Here is a 23,365-nt window from a genome sequence, read left to right as displayed (position 1 = left end):
TGCCGATATTTAGCCAACAGTAACACTTTCTTACACAAACTTTTGAACAAACGGTAAAATAGCTCTGAAATATTAAAAAAAACAACAACAATGGGAGTCTGATATCATGAGCATCCATAAACTGAAAAGAAAAAAAAATGTCAGTGAAGTGTGACCCTACTGTTCATCTACTCAAAAGTATTACATCCTCAGAAATCACAGTCGCTATGACTTTGGTAACAGTTGTGCTTCTAAGAGAAGAGAATTACATAGCCTACCCATAGGGTGAAAAAACTAGAATGACAGAAAATAGACAAAAGAGAATGAAGATGATACATGGCTTAAGCTAGTACACAGCTCCAAAACTCAGAAAGGCTTAGCTATGGATTTACATCTAACGAGTAAATAACAACAAAAAGTAACCAACAAAATTAACAACTGCTTGTTTACATGACCTGTCTCGCTTTCTTGCTGTGGGATTCCCTGGGCTATCAATAGACCAGTACAGGAACAACCACCGTTAGTGAGAGTGTGTGTGTGTGTGTGTGTGTGTGTGTGTGTGTGTGTGTGTGTGTGTGTGTGTGTGTGTGTGTGTGTGTGTGTGTGTCCACCAGATAAAGTTCTTGTAGATAGATTAGCCACAGTAAATCCACTCGGAGGTATAACTCGCTTCACGATGCTGAGTGGCTGACGTGCCCTTTAAACCTGGAGCTTTCTTGGCAACGCTGTCGCTATAGGAACAGTCGTTGATATGTGGTTGCGCGCACACACGGGCACACTTAAGGCTGCAGATGTCTACATTACCACTTGTTTCGACTTAAGGATCTTACTTGAAAACAGCTCTCTCTTCAACTTAACTAAATGAGAAATGGAAAAACTTGCTCATTAAAGTACACTTGGAAGCTAAGCATATCTCTCATGCAAACTGCGCACGCACGCACACGCACACACACACACACACCTCCCTCTTCCCTTTGACCCTAAAAACAAAACCAAAAAAAAGATATTTCCCACGATGCCGCTCCTTGAATTCAGATGGCAAAATACTGATGCCATCGCAGTTCATGTCTTCTCTAAAACACACACCGGGGGAGACTCAGTGACACAAACATTGACATGTGGCTGTTAGTATCTGAGCATTAACAGTACGCCTGCAAGCACACACACTCAACAAAAATTGCGTTAACTCATCTTTTTCAACCCCTTAAGGACAAGGGATTCATCATCTCCTTTGATAAGCGTTCAGTGTAAATCCCGTGACCCCGTAGGGTCAAAGTTCTTGTGGAAGGGTTGGGGAAAGTTCTGCGGTGAACTGAAGTGACCAGATGAGAGTTGTGACCGAGTGGTACCGAGAGCCGAGGCAGTGTGGGTCGTCTCGTCCTCTATTTGTTTAGCGGCTAGCCTCTCTCCCTAAGCTAAGGTGTAACGGTGAGCCCAACAGTGGCAGAAAGAAAAATTTTAAAAAAGCAAAAAATTGTGCAAAATCCCTGCTTAGTAACACGCACACACGCACATACACATACATACACACAGAGTATAAACACATCTGACTGTCTCTCTCATCCATACTCCAGTGTGTGAATTAAAACCCACTGGAATATACACAGTGTAAAAGTACTAAGATGTGCGCACACACACACACACACGCACATACATACACACACACTTTCAGCTGACAGGGCTTATAAAAGATTAGCTCTACTGAAGAGATAAGATCCTGGCGTTAGTACAGTCAGACTCTCCTGTCACTCCACCACAGAAGAAGAGGAAAAGAGCAGTCCTAAGGGAGAGGAGGCGAGTGAATGAGAGGAGGACAGTAGAGGAGACACTAGGTCCGGTCTTGCCTCTGTGGAAAAACTGTAAACACCCCTGCTACTCTGTAAGTCTGTAGACAGATGCAAATGCTTTGTGGTCATCAACATCATCGTCAGATCAGTATGGAACACACAGGACTAGGCAGCTTGTAGCACTGAGAGAAATAGAGAGAAGCGGAAGTCTGATAAGATAGGAGGAAGCCTGGTTTTGACTACGACCTGGCTGGGAGTTGGTTATAAAAGGGATACATGGGATAAGACATCTCCTTGTTCATGTTGAAGCTTCGTAAGGAGCCAAAGTGGAAGAGAGAAAGAGAGAGAGAGGAGGGGTTACTCTGGGTGGAAGTCATCCTTTCACAAAAGGAAGGGGTTGGTGGTTCCGGTGGGCTGGGTCCCGGCCTGGGGGGGCATGCTCATGAGCGGCTGAGGCATAGACATGGAGGCCGGGATGCTAACGCTTATCCCCGCACTAGTACCTACCCCTCCCACGGCGCCAGCCCCCATTCCGGGCATCATGAGGCCCATGGGGGCCATTCCTGCCAGAGGGACCATGGCGATGGGCTGAGCAGGCAGGGAAGAAATGGCCATGGGTTCAGCTATGGTGCCGAACCCAGCGGGCATGGGGCTGACACGCATCTGGTTGAGGGTCGGGGGAACTGGCTGGCTCACTTGGAAGGGGTTGGCATGGGCTGCTGGAGCTGCAGCAGTTCCACCTAAATAACGCAATGGACAAAGAAAGCAATTCAATGATACTAAGCTCACAGAGAATCAGAACTGTGTACATTACATGTAGGTTTGAGTTCTAAAACAAGTAAAATGCTATTGTGCTAAATGCTAATCCATACTTTCTATTACTTAAAATAGATTAACTATAACCAAGATGGCCAACCACAATGTGCTACTGTAATTTTATGAAATAGCTATGATTCATCTCTCTTGCTGCTGAGTTGATAGCTAATATTGGTAGGGCAGGGTAAATGATTCAGTATTAAACTGTGTAGATGGGTGTGTCTGCCTGTGTGTGTTCAGACCTGCACGTGTATGTCCACGTCTTTTGGCTTACTGGCTTCACTGCCGAGCTAGCCAACTCTTATCTAATCAGCACAAGTTATCCAGCATGTTTACCTGCTTTGAACTCATGTTTATATAGAGTGTAAAAAACACCAGGAAGTGGTAAGATTTTAGATTTTGCAGGCAATTTCTTTATATCTTTATATCTTCTCTTTGTCCTCCCACCTGTTGAAGCCAAGAATGGGTTGATGACTGGTGGTGGCTGAGCTGGTTTGGTCACCAGAGAATCCAGATTGACCAGGGCAGCATTGGGACCCAGGAAGGACTCTGGAGTCTTTCTAGTTGGGTTTGTGGTGCTGAAAGAGGTGGGAAGGGGGTCGAAGAGGTCCAGGCTGCTACTGCTGGCAAGGCTGGCTTGGGAGGGAACAGATGATGCTACGCCCCCATCACCTGGGCAACAAAAAGCAGAATACTAGGTTTTTTTGTGGATTAGAAAGACATTGCTACCTGAACTTCTCTTTGAAAGAACAAAAACAAAACATTTATACATCATGAAATCAGGAAAGTAACATTTCCTTATTGAGTTTTGCACTGCATTGGCCACTAAAACTGGTTACAAAGGGCTCATAATTTTTTTTTTACTTTTTATGTTCATCTTTAAAAATACAAATTCTACAATGAAATGCAAAAAACATCTCACTCATCACTGCTCTTGTGCACATAAACATGAGTACCCACCTGCATTTGAACACTCACATTCACTAGGAAAGACAACTGAGTTGATGCAATAAAATGATCAGAAGATGCTATTATGAGAGGACATCAGAGGCAGACAGCCTGGCTGTTTGTTTTTTGGCGGCAGTCAGACAGCAGTGGAGACAATCATTAATGCACTCACACATGGACACGCAAAAACCCAGCAAGCCAGCTGCCAGACACAGACACACGCACACAAGGAAATGTCAAAGATGGAAACTGCCTTCTCAGAACGGGAACTGAGATGTAGCAGAGCCAAAAAAAAAGACTCAAGATAAGACAGGACGAGTGAGCATTAACGCCTTGTGAATCATGTACATTTCAGCCAAACACTAAGATTTATGTAACTTATTCTGCAGAAGACTGCTTTCTTAACATTACTAAAGTTCTTGTCCTTTAAGCACCATGAGGTGACAAGGTGGCTTAGAGTTTCAACAGGGGCTTTCACTTTCTGGGAAAAGTGACCTTATACACCTGTGTTTGTGTTCCTTTCACTTTGTCCTTGACTGTATCAGGAGGTGTTTGTGTTAAGTTGAAGCAAAAGTCTGACACCAATGTCACCCTCCCACTCTCACACACAGACTGCCAAACCACATGAGGAAAAACACTGAGGCCTGTGCCAAACTGGAACCATCTCACAGACCCACCTGGTCAAGTTGTTATAGTTTTATTCAGACTTTTCAAATATTTGCTGTTGATTCAGATGAACCAGATGAGATTTTTTTTTGTTTTAAAGATCAGAGCAGATCTGAAAGAGGTTCCACAAATGTGATGGCTCAGGTCTAATAATGTATTTAGCAGTGCACACATAAAAGCTGAATCAGATTACACCACAGTGATATGGGACCAGACCAGTGCAAAAAGCTGTTTCTTCCACCATTACATATGATTACTGCAGCATTTCATTGCAGTTCCAGTGGATAAGTATCAGCCACTTAAACATGACTGCAATGGTTCTAACACTCTCTTTGCTCAGGTCTGGTGATAAGTACATACAAAGACAGGACATGTTTGTGTCTGTGCCCTGCAGAAACATTGTCTCTGCGGACTGGTTAACTTTTCAGACACTGAAGAAGAACACAGACTCCGTTGTCAATAGAGAGACGAAGACAGGGTGAGTACCGGTGGGGACAGAGGAGGAGGAGCGCAGGCTGTCAAACTCTGAGAAGTCCTCTTTGGACGTACCGTTCGATGCACTGAAGAGATCAAAGCTATCTGGAGGGGGGGAAAACGTATACACACAAACAGACACACACATACACACACACACACAAACAGAGAACAATACACAGGGTACACAAATGCACATACAGACAGCAGAAACATACATACACATATAGACAGATGGAAATAGACAACACAAATATCAATGAGTATGGATATTTTGGTAAATTAATAGACAAGTGATCATTATAAGCATATGAAAGCATGCAGATGTGCATCCATATCCACATGACTGTTTGTTACTGTATACTGTATGTACATGGGCATGAGTTTGGACAAATAAAGGAGAGAGCAAACTTTAAAACATACTAAACAATTCTCCAAAAGACATTTACACTCAAACACACCATTACAAGACAGACTAACTAGCAAAAACATGTCATCCTCTAAATCAGGTAAAGCTGTGGTGGTGACTGGTCAACTTTGTGAATTCCCTTGATGTTGACTCCAGTGGACAATATATATTTTAAAAAAAGCTACTTTTCCCTGATGGTCACCTGTGTTGGAAGCCTTGGGACGAGTGGCTGCAGAGCCCCAGGGGTCAGAAGCAGGAGTAGAGTTTGATGCCCAGGGATCATGGCTCTTCATGGGTGGAACAGAAGGAGGAGCACCCCATGGGTCCACTGGGGCTGCTGGTTTAGGGGTAGAGCCTGGGGGGGAGGACGGTGGGAAAGGTTCAGCGTGGAGGAGGGGGGAGCATGCAAAATAAAAAGGCCAGATTGGAAAGGAGGAGCAGGAGAAGGGGACAGAGAAAAAGAGAAGGAGCAATGTGAGGAAGGTAACAAATTATAAAAAAGCAAAGTAGTTTCATGCAGGTTCAACAACAGGCATGTATCTGATCTGACCTAAAAAGTCCAATCAACTCTCCCTCTTTAATCATCTAACATTTACAGATCTAACTCTCCACAGCCTCCGCCCAGGTGTCGCCATCCCTCTACACATCCTTCCTTCACAATATCTTCCTCTAACATCCTCCACCCTCCCCTCCTCACTGTGCAGTAATGCTGCTGGGCCAGCAGAGCTGCATTCCTATTAACAAAGAGTCTCAGTTCTAAAAGCTGCAGGTGGAAAACAGAGATCACACACACTCACACACACACAAAACTGCACGAAAACACTGACACTTCCCCACAGCAACAGCCTCTGTTCAGATAATCATAACCCCTTTCCAGTTTGAGTGTGTATGTGTGTATACCATAAGGCTGCCAAGGGTCTGCTGATCCAGCTCCAGCTCCAGCTCCAGCTCCAGCTCCAGCTCCAGCTCCAGCTCCAGCTCCAGCACCGGCCCCGGCCCCAGCCCTGCCACCCCAGGGGTCAGCACTGGCGCCAGGCTCTGGGACATCCATCAGATCCATCAAAGATGACTGTGGCTAGAGAGGAAGTGGATAAGAAAGATTGAGACACATGAGACAGGAATGAGGGAGAATGGGAACAGTAAAGACAGAGAGGGAATAGAAGAGGAGGAAAGTCCATCTGTTGGTCAGCCATTATTCTCAACAGCACAAATAATATTCAAACATACTGATGATGGTCATTATGTGCTGAGAAAAAACACGAGCTATAGTCATACAGCCCTACTTCTTCATTACTTGTGCTCTGCATGCCCTCAACTCTAGTCAGCCAGCTATTCAGGCAGAATAATGATGAGTAAACTAGGCAGTCTGCTGCCAGTTCGAGGCTTCATTACTGCTACTGAGGGAGCAGACAGGGTCAGGCTGAATAAAGGGTCGGGGAAAGACGAGATTATTTCAGAAGCATGGTAATGGGACAACTGAGTCACTCTAGTCTCCACGCTGTTGAGTATTTTACCTCTTTCTTCTTCTTGGCCAGTTTTGCTGAGCCTGGACCTTCTTTCTTACTCTCCTCCAAGGCCATCTGTAGTCTCAGGTCGTCTCCTCTGCGTATGCGCTCCTCCTGAACACACACCCAGAACCCATTGAGCACAGGCAGCATGTGTGATTCCTCCAATTCATATCAGAACGTAAACCTCAGTCTTGCCATTGTAGATGACATGATATGTGCAGAATGATTTACATTTTGTTATTTGGCAGATCTCTAATCCAAATTGACTTAGAAGTGAGGGAAGACAATTAAGAGTTAGAGTTAAAATCCATTTAGTTTTAAACAGCTGATGACGATATACTGTAGGGACATATTGCCCTACACACAGATACATTCATACATCTTGGGTGCAGTTGCTCATATTATTTTCACTATCTGATCTTATTTACAAAACACTAACCCAAGCTAGTAATGTGTGTGACATAATTTGGTCGGTTGTGTGTTGAAATCAAGTAGTAGTGCTTATCTGCCTGTTGGATAAAAATCATTTCACTGCATCGCTTACTATCACTGTGTTTTAATTTATTGGTGAGTACTTTCAGTGTGTTCAATGCCACTATAGTAATCAAATTATTCCAAGTTCTGGCTGTAATGTCAGAAATGTTCATTGTTTTCTTTTTCAGTTTTAGGCATTTAGATGCTGATAACAAAAATTATTAATTTGCCGTGCTAATGCTTGATAGGCTTTCAAAAAGATTTTTAAGTATGTGTAATTGCAGGGGAATGACCTAGGATAAAAAAAGTGATGTGTAGCAGAATGCAATAAAAGATTCAGTTTTACTGCTGTAACCAAGGTAATTAAATTCATCATCAAATGCACAAAGCTGCAATCATCTTCCTTTAAAATCAACATTTTTTTAAATAAAGTAATTTACACCAAATCCGGTAAACTATCTGCTAATTTCAAATAAATGCGCACAGTGAGAAAAGATAATGACATGCATGGATTTATGCTATGCCGTGTTAGCACACATGTGATCGTGTATGTGTGTGTGTACCTGCTCTGCAGCCTCTCTGCTCATGGCCAGAGCCAGCTGAAGCTGTAGTTCCTCCTCTCCACTGGTCTGAGGTCTGGCCTGCTCCAGCTCTGAGCCAGCATTGGGAGACGTGGCTAACAAACACATTCAGAGTGTGTGTTAACATCGCATCACATACCGTACATAATTGTACTGAAAAGCTGTGTTGTTGGCTATGTACATTTTAAAACTAGTATAAAAAATGCAATCACATTAAAGCAAGACACATTTGAATTGTCACATTTGAGTGTGTGTGTGTGTGTGTGTGTGTGTGTGTGTGTGTGTGTGTGTGTGTGTGTGTGTGTGTGTGTGTGTGTGTGTGTGTGTGTGTGTGTGTGTGTGTGTGTGTCTGATTATAGGCCTTCAGTGAGCCTGTGAAACACGAGTCAGGACAGGTACATTCAGATTATTGGATTAGATCAGGCCATGTGGTACAAAAATCAGAGACCCTGCACGTGGTAAAAACACACACTCACATATCACAAACACAAGCTATCTGGCCAGCAGTTAGGAGTTGCAACGCCAAAAGACATTCATTAAGTAATCCAAGAATGTATGTTTTAATTCTAAGTGTGACTGTGTGTCTTTCAGTTTGGAAACAGTAACCTCTCAGTTTCCGTGGGAAGCGTGGCGTGGGAGGTGATGAAAAGACACAGTGACATCACCACATTACCCTCACCACATCCCCTCTACAATTGTCTTTTATTTCGAAATAATGACACTTTCAGCTTCATCACACAGTCCAGCAAATGTAAATGTGTTTGTAGACTGAATAAACTGTTTTCTATGACTCAATTTGATTGTCCATGTAATATTTCATATACAAAGCTGCTTTATTCATTATAAATGGATATGAATAGAAAAAAATGTCAATGTAAGCCCTGTGTCTCTGCTCCAAACAACAAAGACCGGTCATGACATGCTCTGCTGATGAAGTTTACACAATTACATTCATTCAATATTCATCACATCATGATAATCTTGTGTATAATGTTACATCATGTATGTTGGTTGCTATTCAGAAACGCAAAGGTTAAATTGTAAAAAAGACGAAAGAAAGAAACACAACAATGACTCCAATATGTGTATATGACATGGGGAAACAATGATGACGACTTTCATAATTAAACACAACTAACTTTGAAACCCTCACTTTGACTAACATCCTCGCGCTCTGTCAAGACGTCTTAAAGCAGTAAGTCTCATCAGCAGATTTTTGATAAACATCACAGTGAATTTACCACTTCAAATGTTTCCATGATGATAAAACACTAATGGTACAAATGTGTACTATTAGTGGCACCAAAAAAAAAATACTATTGTATTTACACATTAATTCTCCAACATTTCCATTTACACTGGAACAGTGAAAGGCTCGGCCTGTGAATTTTTCTTGAAATTAGTAACCATCTGAAACAAACTGTTACCAACTTTATTTGTATAATAATATAATAAAAACAAAAAATATATACCTATCCTACTGTATGCTAACAAAGTATAAAACTCAAAATTCTGCATGACCAATGAGCATTGCTCTGTATCCATGCTGTGTGTCCCAGGGGATGGTGAGCAGAAGTACCAGGGGTAGAGGTGTGTTTTGTTAGCTGCTGGGACTCGACATCAGCTACAAGGCTGCCTTAAATAGACAGTGAGCACAGCTGTACCCGACCATTAAAATAGACAATGTAAATATTGAATATGTTTGAATGATCTCATGTAATTTACAGTACGCAGAAAATAACTTGTGAACTCTATTTTGAAAGCAAAGCTGTGGCATTAAGCTGCAAATGGTATTACAGTCAGCTTTTACCATGAAACATATAGAGAGACTAAACTGCCAACACTAGATAGTAGAGACTCAAGCAGACAAATAAACACATCTCAAAGCCAAGTAAAATACACGCCAGTTTCTTGCCTACTTCTGTGGGAATGGGCCATATATGGATAATCACAATTTCCTGGCATTCCTCACAGACACTGCTCTGCCTGCAAGCTGAAAAAGACAAATCTTACACATTATTCTTACACTGTTTCCCGCTTCTGTGTCAGCTGTTTAATCCAGTTGTTTCTTATGTCTTCATCTTAATTTTCTGCACTGCTAAGTTTCATGACTACCTATTAAACCAAAACTTACAAAAGCCTTCAAATAAATGTAAGACTCTACCAGCTGAAAGCAATTCAAGCGATGAACAGATGTCTGGAGGGACTGAAATGGTCTGATGACCGCTTGTGTCATCTGTAGTGCATTTATGATGTGATAATAGCTCACAGAATGTCTATCCCAGGGTGTCAACCACTAGCCACCCCCACATGTGCAGCCACTTTGTCTCTTCTCTGACTGCTCTCTCCTCACAATGTTTAGTTAATCAAAACATTTAGGAGGAAAAAAACGTATTAAAATCTGTTTATTTCAATATTAACACACAACATAAATGTTTATGTTTAGTAAAGAATGGAGTGAGCTGAAGAACAAAAAATACATGGAATTATTGAAAAGGAAAAGAATGAAACCACATTTAGGACATTTTAATGCCCTAGATCAAACACATGTCCGACCTTTTCAGACACTTTGTGGAATACGCTTGCATGGCCTGCCTTTCATCACACCCTGCCTGAGCAACAATAACCGGAAAGTTCGCCTGGAATCCAAAAAATCCCGCCTGGCAACGCCCACATCGACATCCCAGCATAACTGTCATTGGCTGGCCTCTCCTTCAATTTTCTCAACTGATGACTCAGCTGCAGGAGCTTCCGCTTACATGCAGTAATGTGGGCCACACACCCTAAGTAAAAGACGAATGGACATTCCACACAACACGTAAGATCCACCTAAGCTGAAATCACACGCATGACAACAGACAAGATGCATACACACCCATAGGCGTGCACTCACACGTAGCCACCCTGCTGTGTACAAAGGGCTTGGGGTCAGAGGGTGAAAGGAAAAGAGGCCAAGGTTCACTCTTTCATTTCTCCATTCTTCCCCTCTGTCCCTCTCTCAGTTACCCCACTTCCTGTGATTTCTGTTTGTTTTTAACTCTCTCTCTTTCAGTCCATTTGAACTCTGCTTTTCATTCTCTGTTGGAGGAGGGAACTGGGTGCTAGTTAGAAACTAGAACAGAAACACAAGAGTACTGACTACTTATCACCTCATAACTTTAAGGAACCCTTTCATTAGAGGGGCAACGGATCACAAAACTCACAGTTAAAATCGTATCACAGTTTTGAGTCACAGATCAGATCATTTTTCAGATCACTTTTGCCCATAGTCTTAAATGAAAACAACCTTCTAGATGTCCAAAACTAAAATAAAATCTTAAAAATATATATACATACTCAATTAAAGTGAGACATGAGGCATGACACCTTCTTCTTTAAACATGGCAGTGATCAAAACTTGATGATAACTTAAACCATGAACAAATGTCTTTCCCTGAAGCTTAGCTTGTTGAACGAGCCACCGAATGAAAATGTACTGGGGAAAAGAGTAATGCTAACATCAGTTAGCAGCTGGATAGCTATAGTCGCAGCAAATTAAACCGCATGTAAAAACGTCTCTTTGGACCCATTAAATGCTAGTTTGGTCATTGCTCTTCAAAATCCCTGTTAGCGACACGCTGTCTGTCCATGACTTGTAGCTATAGCAGTTTTGTTTACTTTGTCCCAAATGATGCATTCAGTGGCAGGGGTGATCCTTACTGATCACAGATAGGCTGCATTCTGTTACACCACTGCCTTTCATATATCTATTTTTTCACTTAGAGAGAAATTTGTGTGATTTGATTCCTAGATTGGCTAAATATACTTGAATCGTTTTCTTAATATATTAGATTGATCTATGAATAATTAACTCATAATACATTCCCATTTTACTTTATAAGTATGAACTAATGTACACTCTCACTCTCCATGAACAGAAAGGGACAGTTCTTCTCTAGCTACTTCTCCATGTCATAAAACTGCTTTCCTTGAAAAGTCTGTCACTGTTCCTACATCTCTCTCCCGAACTCTGTCTCTGGAGAAATGACTGTATCATTGAAAAGTGGAGCAGATTTCTCTGTCATGTGGATGATAGAGGTTGGGGGGGGGGGGGTGAACTCTGCTTCCTCTTTTGTGTATGTGTGTGTGTGTGTGTGTGTGTGGCTGTGTGTGTGTGTGTGTGTGTGTGTGTGTGTGTGTGTGTGTGTGTGTGTGTGTGTGTGTGTGTGTGTGTGTGTGTGTGTGTGTGTGTGTGTGAGCTGAGGAATGCGGCCCTACTGCAGGATTGCAAACCAGAGACAGAACAGGGGGAGGGGCAGGTTTCAGGATGTAGGCCAAAGTTACACCAACTGGGACACAATACAGTATGATGGAGTATTCTGTATTACATGTACTGTTTAAAATAAATGGAAAGTGCCCTGTGTCTGAGTGTGTGTGTGTGTGTGTGTGTGTGTGTGTGTGTGTGTGTGTGTGTGTGTGTGTGTGTGTGTGTGTGTGTGTGTGTGTGTGTGTGTGTGTGTGTGTGTGTGTGTGTGTGCGTGCGTGCGTGCGTATGTGTACAGCTTATGAGGTCATAATAAGCTTGTACTCACAGCCGTGGTAAGAGGCAGGTGAGCCCTCGGACCGGCCGTACTCTTCGCTGTAGGAAGTGGAGAGGTTGGGCTGAGATGAGCCTCGACCAAATCCCATCTGACTGCTCCCTGTGGATACCTGGGCCATACGCTCTTTGGTCTTCAAAGCCTGAGACCTATCAGAGCAACAAAAAAAAAAAAGTAATCAATAAAATAAGCATGATATACATGAGGGTAAAGTAATACTGAATTAGTCTTTGGAGGCCTCAAGAATCAGAATTTCAATTTTCTAAAATGCCACAGCAAAATCATTAATGAGAATTAAACATGCTGACATACAAATGATGAAACATCCCTTTTCAGGACAATTAATATCTTTCTGGAAATTATGCAACATTCAAATTTTTCTCAAAGTCCACCAGTGTCTGTGATTCTAAAAGACAGACGGAGATGGATGAACAAACAAGCAGATTAACATAAGACGACCAGCAGTCGTGTCATCTTAATCACAATTTTTATTTTACTAGAATTACTTATTCAGCATCTTCCAGTTGCAAGAAGAGGGAATTATAGAAGTAGACAACTCATGCTCCGAGTGGTGTTTGTTTAAGACTGTTAATCTGGGAAAGACATTAAATCTGCAGCCATTTTTTCAAGCGTGGTTCATTTGTTTGCGCTCTTGGCAATACAAGATCCCTTACAAAACAACAGAGATGATATGGTGCTGTGTGATAAGATAAGGATCTTGTGTTTAGAACCAACAGGTGGGGAAACACAATGAGCAACGTACCCCGAATCCCAGTGGGAGAGCCACAACACTATACTTCAAGGGGAAAAACCCCTGTCTTCATTTTGCTTACAGTTGTTGTTGGTCACCTTGAGGCAGACAATCATTAACATACTGGCACTGTCCAGTTTATAGAAATGATAGAAGCTTTGATGCATACTGTTACTCTTAAAGTTACACTAACAAAAGCAGGAGCATATTTTGTGCAATAACTAAATAAAACAAGCTTGTTCATGTGGTATGATTTATGGTATGTCATACATTGGCAATATGCTCTTGATATAGGTATGAAATATTTCCATGCCTCATAAATCAGAAATTTTACTTCTTTCAGCCAGCACCTGGTTGCTAAGAAAGAATTATAACCTGAGTATTACATATCAAAATGTAAACAATCTGCTGTGGTTCAGTGTGGAGATATAGTGCTCCAATTTTCAGTATGCAACTGTGTGCCAAATATTTTACAAGTTACAGACATCTAATGACTTAAAACAATTCCTGAAAATTTCAGGCATCAAGCATGAATAGTTCAAAAGTGATCTCTCAGAAACTAAAACAAAAAAAAAAACTTATAAAAAGTATGAAGCAAATCCAAGATGGTCAGTTGGGATTTATTTTCTTTTTCTTATTTCTGTTGATTTGACCTGGAATTAACTTATCTGTCAGCAATAATAATGCTAACCACAAAATGAGTACATGTACATTAAATACATGTTGATTTCAAACTTTTCTTATCTTCTGTTTGTTCTAATCAGATGCATAAAAATCTCACCTCTCTCCTTTGAGGCGGTCCTCGTCTTTGAGTAGCACCACTAGCTGCTTGCTCTTCTCCCTCACATTGATGCCCTGGTCTTTGCCGTCCCTGTCGATGTACTGGAAATCCTTCAGCGTCTGGATGGCGAAGATGTTCTCTTTGCACTGCAGCGCCACTCGCTCCGAGCCCGTCTTGATCAGGTAGTCGAGCAGGGTGAGCGCCTTGTAGACGTGGCGCCAGTTCTTGCCGTGATCGTTTAGCCGCTTCCAGATCATGCTCATGATCTCGCTAAAGGCCACCACGTTGTAAGTGAGGTCGGCAATCTCGGACATGAGCGAAGACGACGGGCCCCAGGGGTCGTTGGAGGTGGCCTCTCTGACTTTCTTCTCTGCGTCAGAGTAGTTGTTCACCATGTTCTTCATCTGCCGGCGGATGGTGGAGCTTGGCATTGTTGCGGTGGAGGTGGGACAAGCAGAAGAAATGCGATGTACACTCTCACACAGGAGAGAGAAAAAACGTTTTTCCGCGTAGAAAGGCTAAAAAACACACGCACACACACACACACACAGAATGTGCAAATGTGTTTGTATGCTAGGTGAAGCTAGTGTTAAGTGTCCGTGCGTTTGTGTCCTTTCTCACAGCACGATGGCGGAGTGTGTAAGTGTAAATCTTGTGTTCAAGGTGTGTGTGGTGTGTAGGTGTTTTGTTTAAGAGGCTTCTCCAGGCCAGTGCAGTGTTCCTGAGTCCTCCAGAACAGCGTCTGTTAAAACCATCCCCACACACACAGCGCTGGCTGCACACATGACCACGCCATCACCTAGGACAGACAGACAGATAACAGGTTAGTGCGACAAGGAAAAGAAAAAAAAACTGATATCTAGGAAGTAAAATGAGAGGGGTGAAAAGAAATGTTACATTGTAGCCAAACTAAAAGAAGCACAGATCACATAATTTCCTCATTCTGAGCAGTAAATACCCACAGCTGCATATGCCAACAGATAGCTATTCATTTTAGCACTATGACACTTTTAATGTGCCAGCACTCACAATGTATCAAATTAGTGGCCTCAGTAGTCACCTTTTAAGCATGTAGTTGTTGTTTTAAAAAAAATATAACCTACCTTTCATTACAGGGCCATTGAAAAATAAAATTAATCAGCCTAAACAGGCACCAAAATATCTAGCAGAGCCTTGGGTCTAATCTGAGTTTAATTCTGTGTGTTGTAATCCTAATCCGCACCACAACAATAAGAGACTTCATGAAGATAATTTGGATTTATAGTGTTGACTGTAGTCCTTCCTTTTTGAAACTAGACAAAACAAAAACAGCCTTCATATTTTCACACTTAGATAAGCAATTTCCATGCGGTAGGCACTGAGAGAGTCTGCCTCCTTCATGTTAAACAAGGCCAGGGCGGTGTGACCAAGAACTGTGTTTCCACTTTTGTAATTTTAACATGAGTTTACAGTAATCTGACTCGCCTGTAAATTAAAAGGCAGGGTGTTGAAAATGAGGGCAGTCAAATTTATGTGGTCACGCCAATCTCGAGGCTTTTCAGAAAGTTCGAGCGGGTGCTCATTGGGTGGGCTTTGGAAGCAAGAAATGGGTGCATAAAACACAAAAACATTCAGAAGAAAACACAAGATTACTGGAAACCAATGAGAGGGTCAGAGAGATGAAAACAGTATAAAAATAATAATCAGAATCGCACAAGAAGGCCTACACAACCAGTGTCTCGCAGGTTAATATGCTCTAGCAAAAATATCAAAAATCACAGAGAAAATTCATATTAGTAATATATGGATCCAATCAATCTTCTGGTTTTAAAATGTGTTGCATGTAATGTAAAATGTTCATTAACCGACGACCCATCATCCAGCCTGTGTAACAGAAATATCTTATTTCAAGTAACACCAGTGTCTAATGTAGAGGTATTAATATTCTGTTTATTTAAAATACAATTAGTTATACTGTTAGTTTGTTTTTTTTATGCTTGCGAGTTCACTCTGCCTCTAAGGAACTGCAGTAGCCCGTATGACAGAATAGTAGCAGCCATGTCAGAAGACGAGAGCTGAGCTGACAGAGGAGGTGAGGTGGGGAAGGACTGGATCTAAGCCATCCTTCATGGCGGTATTAATTAATTATATTTTATATCACTTGTTGCTGTATGCACTTTAATGGTAAACACATTGATTTAAACTTTCATTAAATGTGCTGTATAAATAACACTCCCCTGCTGCGATGCTGTTGGTTGAAAACTCCCACCAAATCTAAGGTTAAAAATGCATTTCTTACTGTATTAAAAATATATTAGTGTACGCTCCACTTGTGGATAAATGCCATAAATTCTAAATCTTGCCAATTTTTTGTCTATTAGGTATGTTTGAAAATAACAGTTTTTAGTGACACTGATGTAAATGTGAGCAGAAAAAACACCTTGTAAGTAGAGGTGTACATAGTTGGGGTTTAACGGTACACAAAATTCATGGTTTGCTACACACCTCGTTTTTGGGGTAGCAGAAAAAAATGTGGTCCTTTATTTTTATGTCATTATCATTATTATTATTATCTAATTTTTTTAGATACAGCTACAGCTCATTAGCCAGAATTATTAGTGAAACAGTTTATGCTGCAGTGAAAAAACGAAACCCTTCTGTTTCCTGCTGACTGTTTTATGCTGATTTATGATCGCTGAGAACCGGTTGTTACAACGTGCTGTTCAACACGACTGAAATCACATTTGTTTACAGGGGTTTCAAACAGCTTCATTCAACGATGACCGTCACAGAGAGGGGAGGGGCAGAGGGGACGAGATACTGTTTAAATACGGACATCATGACACATATTTTAATAATAATGATGACAGCGATACTACATGAGCATGGGTAATCAGGGTAACTTGGCTAAAACAGCAAGTAAACATCAGTGAGCTTTCTACCTGCATTCTACTGCTGAGCGGTGCGCTGCAAAAACATTCCAGGTGAAACTTAAGCGCTAACGTTTCTGCAGGTCTGAGTAATTGGATTATTAAACTACTCTGACATTTTCCACAAATAAAGGAAGATTTTCCAGAGTTAACATCATGTACAGATTATTTGTATCAATACTAGTTTAGCCAGAGGACATTGCTGATTAAAACAGAAATGGATTTACTAATCTAGTTTCTGATCAATTCAATCCCTATTCTCAGACATTAGACCCAATGAGTCTTTCTCTGTGTTCTTTCCACAAACCAGAGTATTAACATTCAGTAAACGTCTATGAGAGACACCAGAGCCATCAGTGAGTAAAACTGTGTTTCCACCCTTTGGTGCGTGGCAGAGGAGATAAACCATTTCCAGTCAATGATGACTGGTGGAGAGACTGATGACTCCTCTGTCCTGTTTCTAACAAACCAGAAGCGCTGCTACTAATCACTTCCTGACTGACACACACACACACACACACACAATTGGAAAGTGTGTGGAGACTCACAGCTGTGCAGCCTCAACATATAAATTATGCAAACTCTTTATTATGCAAAAAGTCTCTTCAGTAAAACAAAGTTATGAAACACACGTTTACTGATGAGTTTGCTTCTTTGTCTATTTAGGTTGTACCTTGAGTCCTGAGGTACAGGCTGTTTGGAGAGGAAATTAATGATTTCAGTGCAATCTGATATTGTAACACAGCTCAAATTCAAACAGCAGGATCTCCTTGGCTTGATCACTTAGCCAGATTACCATGTAGGCTGGTCTACTTTTAATTTATCCAGAGAAAATTTGCTGACTGGACACACACACGTTCATCTCCCACACTGCTGTCATGCAACATTGTCACACACATAAGTTACAAACTCATCGCATCTCTTTTCAAATCCGTGTTGTCAGAAATAAATATCAACATGGGCTTTCTGAGATCATTTTGTGGCTGCTGTTCCTCTACCTGTCATCTAGGGAGGCCCGTGATGACTTAGTAATCTGATCCCTGCACCGAGCCTGCACCGACATGCCCCACAACCGAGTGCACAAACAGAGCGAGAACGCTGAAAGTGATTAGCTGTTGGTGCCGTCTCTGCATTGAATGCAACAGTTTCAAGTTTTTCAATCTCCAAAAAGTAGCAAGTGATACAAGTACAGTTACTTGTGTCTGTGTGTGGAGCTTCCTGCCTCACAGTGCCATGGAAAGACAGCTGGGGGGAGGGGGGGTGCAAGGGTGAGGAAACGAGGAGTGCTTAGGGGTAAGAAAACAACTTGGCATATCCTGTAAATTCACTAAACGCCAATGAAATGTGATTCCTGTGGAGCGTGACCCCCCCCCCCCCCAAAGTTCCCTCGTCACCCTGCATCCGCATGAATACAGCTCAGACCTAATGACACATCTGCTGCTATAATCACCTATTCACCCTCAGCAGACAGGAGGAAGAGAGGAGAGTCTGTCTCGTCCATCCCACCCCCTCCCAAACCCCACACCCCGGAACAACCCCCCTAACCACAACACACAGCCGGCCCGCCTTCCTTCAGCCCTTCTTGTGCTGAGATCACTCGAGCCCCCAGGAGAGACGGGGGGCACACACAGGACTGGTGTGTGCAGAAATACATATTCATGTGTTAGTGCAGGTTTCATTATGTCCATCATCATTCCTGCCAGGATGCCTTGTAGCTGTTGGAAGAGGGGGATAACCATAAAAATCACTGAGTCTGGGGTCTCCTTCTTGCAGCTCCAGATGAACTCACACAACCATCATCTGCTGCCACCCTTCCAATCTCTTCCTGTCTGTGTCTGACCATCTCAGACTGACACACGTTGACAATGAGCAAACAAATGAGGACAATTAAGTCGGATGAGTCCTGCTCTCTCATGTTGCTTTCCTGTTTCAGGGACAAGTACCAAAGATACCAAAATACATAAGCTTGTTGTTAGTGAACTAAATCTGTGGTTTGGTAATATGATAATAAATATTTTCCCCCTACTCAAATGGTTCCCCCTCGCCCCCAATATTAGCATTTTTACCTCTCTTCTCAACCATCAGGCTCTCAAATTCATATAGATATTCATAATAGGCTTGGTTGGTATCATAATATTGTGGGATATCCAGATGGTATGATCCTCAATACTGTTAAAAATACAGACTCCGAGTAAACCTGGAGTTTACAAGAAGCACTTGAAGGCAGCGTGTAATCCTCCCCTCCGACCACAATTTGGGATGCAGTGGCAGAGAGGCGCTATCCGCATTTCCACTCGTTGACTCCGCAGGAAGTGAAAACTGCAGAAACAATTCGAAGACTATAACCGCTCTGAAAACTTGAGATATTCATGTCATGTTTGTATTAAAAGGACACTCGCAAGAATGTTTTTTGTTCAAGCTGATATTCAACTGCTGGCCCTCAGTAAGTTTGTTCCTGACATTTACTCAGCAGTTTTCTGCTGTGATACTGGATGGATGGATAAAACTATGTGTTCATTGAATTCATTGAATGTTTGCCTTGTACTTCCACTTAAGTACTCAGGTGGCGGCTTGTGGGTCAGGTTCGGGTGGTTGACTGATGCATATTATTGCGGGTCAGGTGGGTGCAGGTGTTAAAAAACACTCTGACCCGCGCATGACCATTAAGAAATGTCATACATACTACAATGACTTCTTTCATCAGCTCAGCTTTTACAACTTTTTTTTAACTCAAATACCATCATATACCGTACACCCTGGTAAAATATCTGGACAGTATGTATAAAAAAACCTAATTCATGCCTATAATGCTTATAATGATGAAGGACAGAAGGGTAATGTCAGCAAAAAACTGACAGTGCTCTGGAACTACACACGTGTACCTATTATGACCTCGGAGTTGGGCTTCGTCCAAATTCAGTTTTTGAATGGGTAAGAGAAGATAAATGACCTAGCAAATACACCACATGCCCAAAATTAACCACACCACCTCCACAGGGAACTATGACAACATTGTAGTGTGCATAGTTACATGCAAAGTCAGAAAATTCAAATGAAACCTGACTGTGGAATCCCGTTTTAACCAAATGACATACTTGTGAACTAACAGATTACACTGTTATCTGATCTGGTCTTATGAGGAATGGCTTTTATCGTAGATAAAAATAACTGCACTATGGTGTGGTAGTGTAATATCTACACTTTTTAAATTGATTTTCAAAAATAGCCACCAAAAAACTGCATTGGACAGATCATTCCAAAGTGATTGGGGCATATTTCACTTGACATAAAAAACAATAAAACTCATCTAGCAAAGCTTTTTCCAGAGCAAACATTGTAGCAGCAGTTATCACTCTTTATCACAAAGTGACCTAAAAAACACATCTCAACACAATCACGTCAGGTATGTAATAAACTCGCAACACAAACTGACCATCTAGTGTTGCAGTGAGTGGTGCTTCAGCTACCAACTCATGCAGAGGCATCTACTGGGTATGTCAACACCCCAGCTGCAGGGACATTGTTGGGGCTGATCTCAGCATTTTGGGACGGACCACATCAACAGCATAAAAGCCATATCAACTGCAGATCCTGTTTGCTTGGAACCAGTGCACCAGCCATCAAAAACGCCCGGTGGCAATTATTTAAAAACACAGGAGCCAACCATGCAAATGCCCTGCCAGCTGATTGATGTAATGACAATGACAAATACAACACAATAAAAATAATTCAGTATTGTATTGACAAATACTCAAGGACATGGACTGGGGTCATAAAAAATGTGCCTGCAACAGAACCACGTCAGTGGACAAGTATAAATCTGGCTTGCCCCAAGGACTCGCAGCAGTTGTTGATGTGCTGCATGCTGCTACACGGCCAGTGTAGACAAGACATTTTAGAGACAGAGAACAGGACCACTTATTAAAACAAGCTTCCCTCGTCCTATTCAACATTTGAGCAGTATGTGAGACAACACAATACTGACTGCAATGGTCCATAAAGGAGAGAGCAAACTCTGGAAATACAAGAACATATCAAGTTAAACCTATCCTCTGTGTGTGCGCGTCAGTGTGTCTTGGCAAAACCTGTTAACTGTGATTAGTACACTGAGAACAAGTCTACCTTGCCAGGCCCACACAGCAAGGGTAAAGCTGATCTGGAGATAGAAGGCTTGCACAACCATTGTACCTCTGAGTGTGTGTGTGTGTGTGTGGAGGAAGTGGGGGGGGTGGGGGGGGTAAAAACAAAGTGACATTAAGTTATCCAGCCGGTTCCTTCACCATCCATTAATTTTAAGTTTGATTCAATTGTAAGCACAAGCAACATACTAGGGATTAAGTTCCAACATGCCAAACTAAGATTTGTGTCAACCAGTAGACAACAATGCCACTAACGCATGTTGCAAAAGCTCTGAAGTGACAGTAAGGTGTGATGACCATGCCTGAAACCATGAGGAAAAGAAAGGACAAGTAGCCACCTTCTGATCCACATGTCACCCAGCCTTTTGTCCTCCATGGACGGCCGAGAGAGACAAAGCCAAGTCAGGGACGGGAGGAGGACGGTGATGATGCATCTGTCACCCACTGTGACTGACCGATCATCCTGACAATAGACAAAGCCCTGCCCCTCTCTCACACCATGTTCATATGGGTTCAGTCGAGCTCTAATAAGGAAGCTCAAATCCCAAAACACCGGCATCTCCAACAACGCTCAATGCAACATTAAATAAAAACATTTGCCTTAATTTTAGTCTTTCAGCAAACAGTTATGCCTGCCTACCTACACTGGGGGGGTTAGCCGGAGTGAGTGAACAGACAGCGCCCACACACCGTTAATGATATACCTAAAAAACCTCAATTAGTACATAGACGTCAAGTTTTGCATTGTTTACACGCAGCTGCCTTAGCTAACTAGGCAGTCCTCTCTCTCTGAACGTATGGTGCATCAGTAGTTTTTTAGGAAAACCATAGAATTAACGTAATGCCGCTCAAAAAACGAAGAGCAAACAAATCACTGCGTTTCCTTTAACTGGTGTGATTGGTAGCACATAAGCTATAGTAGCTTTAGCTAACAAATAGTTTATGAGGTAACCATTTCATTCAATTGACCTGTCTGAATTGCGAAATGATGTTGGGTGTAGCAAAGATCTCAGTTAGTGCAACGTCACTTTAATGCAGCAGGCGGAATAACAACTAGCTCACTGACGGTTAACGCACCGCTAACGCTAGCAAGTTGAGAGCAAACTTGTTAGCTAGTTATCGTTAGCTAGAGAACAATGTTAACTTACTTGCGTTGATTTAGTTCGTTAACTCGGCTCGTTAGGAGATGTCTAGAATGGCTTAAGGCTGTTTACTGGCATATTCGGTACTGCTCAGTTTTTGCCCCTGATCCCGACAGTACGCTGGGTTTTCCAGCCATTGAATAATTTCTAATACGCGATCAACACTTGGCTTTGAAAAAAGTTGGATCAAAGCTAGCAGACCGTATGTTAGGTTAGCCAGCCGCAGAACTTATCTCCTCAGAAGCCCGGCTAAAGAAAACTAAAGCACTGAGCTGTTCAGCATCTAAATGTCAGACTATTCTCGCTATTTACATGACTCACGATAAGTCCTACGTATAAATACACAACCATTTCTGTCAGCACCCAAGCTTATTTTCTGTGCCAAGACAGCCACTTAGCATGCTAGGCTAGTTAGCAATTCTTCAGCTAGTAGCCAAGACGGGAGCTCGATGGAGACATCACCGGAGCGAGCAGGATTACAGGACACCCTGGAAAAACAAAACAACTCGACTGTCTCCAAAGCCGACTTCAACTTACCATATCTGTTGCGCTACGTATGTTCAACTTATAGTCCAGGGCTATAAAACCATAAATGAGTTTCGCCAATTCCAAGGGAAAATCAAGATAGTGTACTTATTTCGGCGTCCAAGGAGCTTGTTGCGCCTCCGCCTAGCTGGATGTTGCTAATGCTAAGCAAGCTAAACCAAGGCTACACGTATCTCCTCCTCCAGAACATGGCGGGCAGAGTGGGAGGGGGGAAGCCGGGAAGGGTGTGACCAAGGCGGCTTGGTTTGCCAGGGGCACAAAAAGCCCCTTCCTTCCCTGCAGAAAATTACCCAGCAACTCTTAATTTTAACATTACAGCATCAGGGCAGGTCTGTGTCACAAACTCCATATAGAGTCATAATCATGATAATATATGTTTCATCTGGGTTTTCACAGGCATTACTTGCAACACCGTGGATCATATTGCTGGGAGAATAGAACTACAACATGTGTCACAATGTTTGCAAATAACAAAGATAGTCCTGTCTAAAAACATAGTTTCCTGTTTCTTTTGTGTTACCTGTTTAATGATCACACATCCAGTATATCAGGATCTTCTCAGGAAACAACTTGTTTGATTTTCTTCCTTTCTTAGGAGATAAATAAACGAAATAAACACATAAGCTTGTTACACAAGCAAGGGCATTTCATGATTTGTCACTGCCAGAGACAGCCCAGTATATGTGTGTTACAGGTGTGTCAGTACAGGCTTGACGAACATTGCAGGACAGCATTCCATCACTCAGGCATTTCCACTGTCACTGTGTAAGTTTTAAATAGAGGGAGGGACACAGACGTCACATGTCTCAGACACACATGCATAACGCATGTTTATTCAAATCAGGTTATATGAATAGACACGAAAGATTCCCTTAAAT

The 23,365-nt window shown here is 42.1% G+C and overlaps 1 protein-coding gene across 3 annotated transcripts; it reads right to left on the bottom strand.

Annotated features, from left to right (window-relative positions):
• Positions 1-22,612, bottom strand: epn2 (epsin 2). Of its 3 annotated transcripts, XM_062438605.1 has the most exons (11): positions 22,479-22,612; positions 13,752-14,550; positions 12,214-12,368; positions 7,625-7,737; positions 6,594-6,698; positions 5,980-6,154; positions 5,282-5,434; positions 4,746-4,775; positions 3,543-3,578; positions 3,030-3,254; positions 1-2,506 (listed from the first exon to the last, which is right to left on the bottom strand). In XM_062438605.1, exons 2-11 carry the CDS (start codon positions 14,180-14,182, stop codon positions 2,148-2,150), a joined length of 1,782 nt encoding a protein of 593 aa, XP_062294589.1. In that variant the 5' UTR covers positions 14,183-14,550; positions 22,479-22,612; the 3' UTR covers positions 1-2,147. The 3 variants fall into 3 exon arrangements, with proteins under 3 accessions (XP_062294589.1, XP_062294588.1, XP_062294590.1); XM_062438604.1 differs by lacking the exon at positions 3,543-3,578 and having other exon boundaries at positions 4,683-4,775; XM_062438606.1 differs by lacking the exon at positions 3,543-3,578.
• Positions 22,613-23,365: the final 753 nt, after the last annotated feature.

This window comes from Scomber scombrus, chromosome 18 (assembly GCF_963691925.1).
Source record: "Scomber scombrus chromosome 18, fScoSco1.1, whole genome shotgun sequence".
Taxonomy (NCBI): Eukaryota; Metazoa; Chordata; class Actinopteri; order Scombriformes; family Scombridae; genus Scomber; species Scomber scombrus.
The sequence above is the reverse complement of the archived record's forward strand: the minus strand, read 5'-3'. Positions and strand labels throughout refer to the sequence as shown.